Raw genomic sequence first — 7217 nt, forward strand, 5'->3', positions numbered from 1 at the left:
ATGAAGAAGGCTGAACAGCGCACGCAAGGTGTTCGTGGTAATGCCTCTGCAGGTTCGAGTAAGGGTGTCTTTGGTGATAATGCGGCTGCTAGCCAGCCGGCGAACCCGACCAATGTGTGGAAGCAGTCGGAGCATATTCGTGTTACTGAGAGGGTTAAGAGGGGGCAGTTCTCGGCCGATGGCTTCTCGGTGGACCTCAAGCTGGAGGTGGTAGAGCAAAGCATCAACCACTTGTAGAATGAGGTGGTTGGTAAAGTATTGGGGCGGCGACTCCCGTTCTTTGTGCTGGATGCTGAAATTCGACGCCAATGGGGGCGGTTTGGCAAATTCCAACTATCCACCATTGGTGTGGACTGTTTTGCTTGCATTTTCACTTCGGCTGAGGCTAGGGATGCGGTCCTATATGGGGGACCATTGTTCTTTAGTGGCAACATTGTGGGGCTTGATCGGTGGACGCCGGAGTTTTCCCCTAGCTCCCTTGAGGGTCTGACTTCACCAATTTGGATTCGCCTACCGCAATTGCCTCTCCAGTATTGGGACCATGATACGCTCATTCGCATTGCCTCGATGATAGGGGAGCCGTTATGGATTGATGCCCAGACGAGCAACATTGGGCGACGGGAATATGCCCGTGTTTGTGTGAAGCTCGATCTTGCTAGGAAACTCCAATCGAGGGTTTGGATTAACGGGTGGAAGGGGAGATTTCACAAACATGTGGAATATGAAGGCCTGGGATTATCTTGCTTTGAATGTGGCCGTATTGGTCACAGGAAGGAGAACTTCTCTTCTCGGGCAATGACTGGCACGACGCTTCCAGGTGGGAGCCAAGCCGGGGCTACGAATGCGAAGGCCCTGGTCACGGGGGATGGCAAAGCTGCGGCACTTCATACTCCTTTGCCGGCTGTGGGAGGTACTCCGACTGTTGGTACCATCACTCCGTGCTCCACTCCTTGCTCTTTGACCATGGGCAATCTCTCAACTTTGGCTAAGCTGGGGGATGGTAAACAATCGTCCTCGGCGTCCACGTCTAAGCCAGCTGGTGGGGAAACTAACCTCAGGATGCCCGAGCTATCGGAGGACGAAAAACTCTATGGGCCTTGGAATGTGGTCTCCCCGAGGAAGGGACATAAGCCGTCAAAGAAGGAACAGCCCGTGACTATGTCACTGTTAGGTGAGAATGTCCCCAGGCAAGTTGATCTTGCGAAGATTAAAGAGCCGAAGGTTCGTCGTATGAAGGAGAATTTCCATCCGAGCCGTGGAGACAAAAAGCCTGGGCTAACCGAGCCCTTATTGTTCTCGGCGGGTATAAGATCGGTGGAGAATAGACCTGCGCGACCTAAACTTGGAGCGTCTAAGGCGCATTTTGATAAGGAGCTACAGTCCTTGGGACCTATTGAGGAAGCTCCACGTAAGAGGAGAAAGGATGGGGTTACTTCTAACGGCGGCGGGGACGCGTCCCCTATGGTTGTATAATGTCTACGACCATGTTCTTGAACTGCAGGGGGGCTCGTAAGAAGAATACGAGCAACTACCTGCGTCACCTTGTGGGTGACAACGAGGTGCACTTTATGGGATTGGTGGAAACCAAAATCGAAGCCTTTGATCGGGCGGACGCGGACAAACTCATTGGTCCTAGCTGGGAGTTCTTCCATAGACCGGCTGTTGGTAAGTCCGGGGGGGATCCTTGTTTTGTGGCGCAAGGACATTTCCCAGTTCAGTGTGCTTGATTGCAACGAACAGGTCATGATTGGCCTGCTTTCGCTGCCCAACGGTCAGAAGTGGCTGACCGCTGCCGTCTACGCCAACAAAGACTATCACAACCGCCGCATTTTGTGGGAGTCTATTTCTCGACATTATGATGCCAGCTACCCGGTTCTTATTGGAGGTGACTTCAATTGTTGTCTTAGCCAGGCCGATAAGAAGGGAGGTAAACTCTTCACCTTCTCGGCGGGATCTTTGGAGATGTCGGAGTTTATGGCTAATTTGGACCTTCATGATTTGGGCTTTGTGGGACCCAAGTACAAGGATGGGGCTAGTCAGACTTGGGTCCGTCTGGACCGGTGCTTAATGAATTCGGAGGGCCTGAAGTGTGCACCATTTGCGACGATTCGCCATATGGGAAGGATTGCCTCTGATCACACTCCGCTACTTCTAACCCTCTCCCCTAGTGGCTCTTCGTGAGGGGAGAAGTTTGTCCGTTTCGAGGATGTGTGGACCACCTACCCGGCTTCGTGGCGGGTGGTTTGGCAGCATTGGTCGCGCAGAGACATGGGGAACCCGGTTGAGGTGCTCAACCGGAAATGTCAGCGTACTCTGCGGGCTCTCTTTCATTGGAGTCGGAGTCGCATTCGGGGGTTAACGGACTAGAAGGCAGCTGCTTTACGCCACATTTTAGAACTGCAGGAAATTGACTGCACGTCGGGTGGACTCTCGGCTGATTTGGAGAACGAGCTGCGGAGAAAGGTGAGGGAGCATAACGATGTCTTGACTAGACTTACTATCTAGTGGAGACAACGCGCCAAGGTGAGGTGGATTGAGGAGGGCGATGCAAACTCACATTTTTTCATGTCGTTGAGACTAGCCGACGGCGGGAGAACCGGATCTTGTGCACTCAGCGGGTGGATGGGCAGCTCGAGTATGATGCTGATCGTATTCAAGACTCGTTTCTGGAGTTCTTTCGAGCCAAGTGGAAAGATCGTAATGCTTGTCTTCTCAATTGGCCTGATTTTGAGGAGCATGATAGGATCCGAGCTTAGTACCACGAGGCTTTGGTGGCTGATGTTACGGATCTTGAAATTCGGGCGGCTGTTTATGGTCTCGGTAACAATCGGGAGCCAGGACGCGATGGTATTTCAGCGTCATTCCTGAAGTTTTATTGGGAGATCATTAATAGAGAAGTCATTGCGGGGGTGCGGGACTTCTTCACCACTGATACAATGAAGGGTAATTGGAAGGAGACTTTGATCATCCTTCTTCCCAAGGTGGACAATGCTTCTTCGCCTTCCATGTTCTGCCCGATTAGCTTATGCCAAACTCTCTACAAGGTCACGGCCCGGATTCTTGTTAGTCGGATGAAGCCGATCCTGGCTCGGGTGGTTGGGGAGGAACAAGGGGCCTTTGTGCCGGGCCGTTCCATTTCCAACCTTGCCTAATTGCGCAGGAGATTATTTGCCACTTCCAACACTCCACGAAGCAGACTGGTATGATGGCGATTAAGGTGGATATGGAGCAGGCTTACGACTGCATGGCTTGTGACACTCTTCGCCAAGTTATGAACCTCATGGGCTTCCCGACGCGGTTCTCTCAATGGGTAATGCATTGTATTTCTTTCCCTAGATTTCAATTGCTAATTAACGGCCGCAGGAGTGATTGGATCGACGGCCTCAGTGGGTTTCAGCAGGGCTGCCCTCTTTCGGCCTATCTTTTCATCCTTTGCTTGGAACTCCTCACCAAGGCTTTTCGGCAAAGGGGGGGCACTATTGGCGTTCGGGTGACGAAGGAGGCTCCTGTGGTCTCCCATCTGTTGTATGTGGACAAAATCTTGGCCTTTGCGGAGGCGAGCGTCCTTTATGCCAAACAAATTGGGGGAATCCTGAATGATTACTGCTAGTGGATGGGACAACGCATAAACTGCACTAAATCGGCGATACTGTTTAGTAAGAACTGCCCGGGTTGGAAGCAACGTAGGATTGCTAATTTACCGAATTTCCGGAGGGTGCAATCACTTGAATACCTTGGACTCCAGCTGGCCATGCGCAAGTTGGTGGCTTTCGACTTCCCTAAGGTTGTGAAGAATGCGATGGGCAAAATAAATAGTTGGGGCAGACGCCATCTTTCACTGGCGGGGCATGCCACGCTGATCCACACTTTTTTACTTGCTGTCCCTATGTATCTTATGACTCACACCACTCTTCCGCGAAGCATTCTAGTGGCTATTGAATGCATGGCTCGAAGATTTTTGTGGCAGAAAGACAATGCTAGCCGCGGTATTCACTATGTTAGATGGGAGGAACTGTGCCATTCCACGGCTAGTGGCGGACTGGGTTTCCATGCTTCGGCTGATTGGGCGGGGCCGCTACGTGCTCGGCTTGCTTGGGATATTGTCAATAATAGCAACTCTCTCTTGTGCAGAATCGTCATAGCTAAATAGGGCCAGGATCTGTGGCATCCTCGGATGGAGAGAAACACGTCGGTCACTTGGAGGATCCTTCAGGATGGCGCCGAGGCTCTCCATCCAATCTTAAGGTGGACCATTAGAAATGGGGATAATGTTGATGTCCTCAATGATGTCTAGATTGGGAACCTTACTTTAGCAAGATGGCCTACGTTTTTTAAGGTGGAGGCTTTGGATGGCCAGACGGTGAGCTGCCTCCTTGATGAGCACCATAACTGGAACCGAGACACTATTCGGGATTGCCTCGGGGAGGAGCTTGCCAACCGAGTTTTAAATGTGCAAATTAGTACGGGTGATGGCTCGGACTCGCCGGAGCTTCTTCACTCCCACCTTGCGGTTACTATTACTTCAATGGCGTACAATCACGGCAAGGTTAAGGCTGGGTTCCAGTTCGCCTGGCTTCGGAGACTTAAATTACACCCACGGGAGCAGTTTTTTTGGTGGCGTCTATTCCAGGATGCGCTGCCTACTATGGAGTGGTTGTTTCGCCGTGGCCTTTCTGACTCACGGAATTGCCCTTGGGGATGCCCTCAACTTGAAACACTTGAGCATGTGGCAGCACATTGTGACAATCTCGCCGCTTCCCTGTCGGTACTTGCCAAATGGGGATTTCACATGCCGCCCGTTAATTCGTGGATTAAATTATTGAGGATGCTCGAGCTGGCTGCTAGGGACAATGCCAGCCACGGGAGACTCTATTGCTACACGGTTTATCAAGTCTGGCGTGCTCGCAACGATAAACTGCACGGACGTTCTTGCTGTACGCCATCGTCCATTGCGGCCAATACTTTGTCTATGCTGTCGAAAACTTGTTCTTCGCCAGTTTTGGAGCAATGGTGTACCTCTCAGTCCACTGGATTGCCTTCCTACAAGCTTTGGTGCACCCCCCCCCCCTCCAGGATGGGTAAAGTTCAATGTGGATGCCTCGCTTCAGCCGTCGGGGACGGCGGGTTTGGGAATCGTGGCTCGGGATGTTAATGGCCGACTGGTGGTGGCAGTTGGTAAGCAAATCGAGCATTGGGATGTTACCAATGTGGAGATTATGGCGGCGCTAGCGGTGAAGGATGCTATCCGTGACTGGATGATGCAAATGGACGGCATTATCATTGAGGGTGATTGCCTCCCGGCGATCAAGTGGCTCCAAACTATGTTCAATTACAAGAGCAAGGATCACTAGCAAACGTCGGGTCTGGATTTGTCGTTCTTTCTTGACTTCAAGCAAGTGCTGTTCCACCACATTCCGCGGGCTAGAAATAGGCCGACTGATTTTTGTGCGCACCTGGCTAGGTTTGGCAATTTTGTTTGGACTGATTGTGATGATAGAAATGTACCTCCCTCTTTTGTAACTTTGCTAAGGGAGGATAGTGATAGAGTGTAGGCTCTTTCTTTTGTACTTCATGTATTTTTATTTTATTTTTTAATGATTAATGCAAATTTCAAGGAACCCAAAAACTTTGGGAGGTTTTTCACTTCTTGCCAAGCGTTTCTCTCACTAGAGTGTTCTAGTGTGAGAAGGTCTGGGTTATGGCAGGGGGAGACAGGCGGTCTCCTCCCCGCTCCAGCGGGGGTTGCGGCGGTGAAGGTTTGGGTGGAGGCGACAGGGATAGGAGGCGGTCGGGTGTTGGGTCCGGCGGTGGCAAGAGGTATGTGGAGGTTAAATCCCCGGCCAAGGCGAGATCGGGGAAGTCGGCGAGCAAGGGTGCTGCGGCGGTGAAGCCTTCGGGTGAGGAGGCTATTGCGGGGTCGCGGGGTGCAAAAGCACCGGACAGGTTTGGCAATGGCCAAGCTAGTACGCGGGGAGGCATGGATTTGGCTGACAGGCTTGGGGCTGTCCCTGCGGGGGTGGCAAAGGCGGACAAGGCGATGGATGTGCAAATGGAAGTTGACCAGGCAGAGGGGGAAGTCAGGGCTGCCATGGAATTTGAGCAGGCGCTGGGGCGTGTTGCGGAGGCGGCCAATGCTGAAGCCGCTGCTGCGGCCAGATATGTCGCGGCGCTGGAATTGGCGTCCGAGTGTGCGGCAATACACCAGGCCGTGAACCAGCCATCGACTGCGGGCTCTATTTCGGGTGAGGTTGTAACCTAGATTCCTATTGCTGCTGTTGCGGAGGTACCAGACGGTAAGTGTAATGACAACACTGAGATGGGAACTGAGGCTGGAATAGGGAGGTTGGCCAACGTTCTACTGTATTTGCATTGATGTATTTAAGGATGCTTGGATCCTTGACAGGTGGCTGGAGAGGTGGCCAACATTCTACTGTAGGGATGATGAGGATGATAGCAAGGTTAGCCATTTTCTGGAAGTTGATAGGGGCTGGAATAGGGAGGAGGTGCTGCTTACGTTCGGGGAGGTGCTGGGCGGCCGAATTCTCGAAATTCCAGTGGGGGGAGAGCACATGAAGGATGTTCCGGAGCTTGCCCGTTTAAATAGAGGGAAGTCGGTGACGGCTCTGGCTTATGAAGCCAAAATTGGTGAGGGAAACTACAACATTGGGTGGCTTCGACTCCTTCGTTTGCATCCGAGGGAGAGGTTCTTTTGGTGGAGAATGATGCGGGATGCAATCCCTACTAATGAGTGGCTGGCTAGGAGAAACCTTGCTGACACCGACCAGTGCCCGTGGGGTTGCGGGATGGAGGAAAACCGTGCCCACTGCACTATCCACTGCATGAAACTGAAGCAGGTTACGGCTTGCCTTGCGGAGTGGGGGTTTTACATGCCCGAGCCTAATTCATTTGAGGATATGATCTGCTCGTTGAAGGGGCTAGCTCGGGACAACCCCTCTCTTGGACGGATCTTTTGTTACACGGTCTATCAAACCTGGAGAGCGCGTAATGCTTTGAAGCACGGTCGATCATTTGGGACGCCTAAAGTTATAGCTGCCACGGTTCTTTCTCAGATTCCAAAATCTTTTTGCATGCCTCAGATGGAGCAATGGTGCATCAATCAACCCATTGGGTTGCCAACTAATCATTTATGGTGCACACCCCCTCCTAATTGGCTCAAAGTGAACTTTGATGCGGCGCTGACTTCATCGAACCGTGCG

General features: G+C 52.1%; 1 protein-coding gene across 1 annotated transcript; it reads left to right on the forward strand.

Moving 5' to 3' along the window:
* The first annotated feature begins 3613 nt into the window (after positions 1-3613).
* On the forward strand, positions 3614-5351 carry LOC114580564. Its single transcript, XM_028698522.1, has 3 exons — positions 3614-4102; positions 4295-4882; positions 4998-5351. The coding sequence occupies exons 1-3, from the start codon at positions 3614-3616 to the stop codon at positions 5349-5351; spliced, it is 1431 nt and encodes a 476-aa protein (XP_028554355.1).
* Positions 5352-7217: the final 1866 nt, after the last annotated feature.

Source organism: Dendrobium catenatum, unplaced genomic scaffold (genome assembly GCF_001605985.2).
Source record: "Dendrobium catenatum unplaced genomic scaffold, ASM160598v2 fragScaff_scaffold_1101, whole genome shotgun sequence".
In the NCBI taxonomy this organism is placed as follows: Eukaryota; Viridiplantae; Streptophyta; class Magnoliopsida; order Asparagales; family Orchidaceae; genus Dendrobium; species Dendrobium catenatum.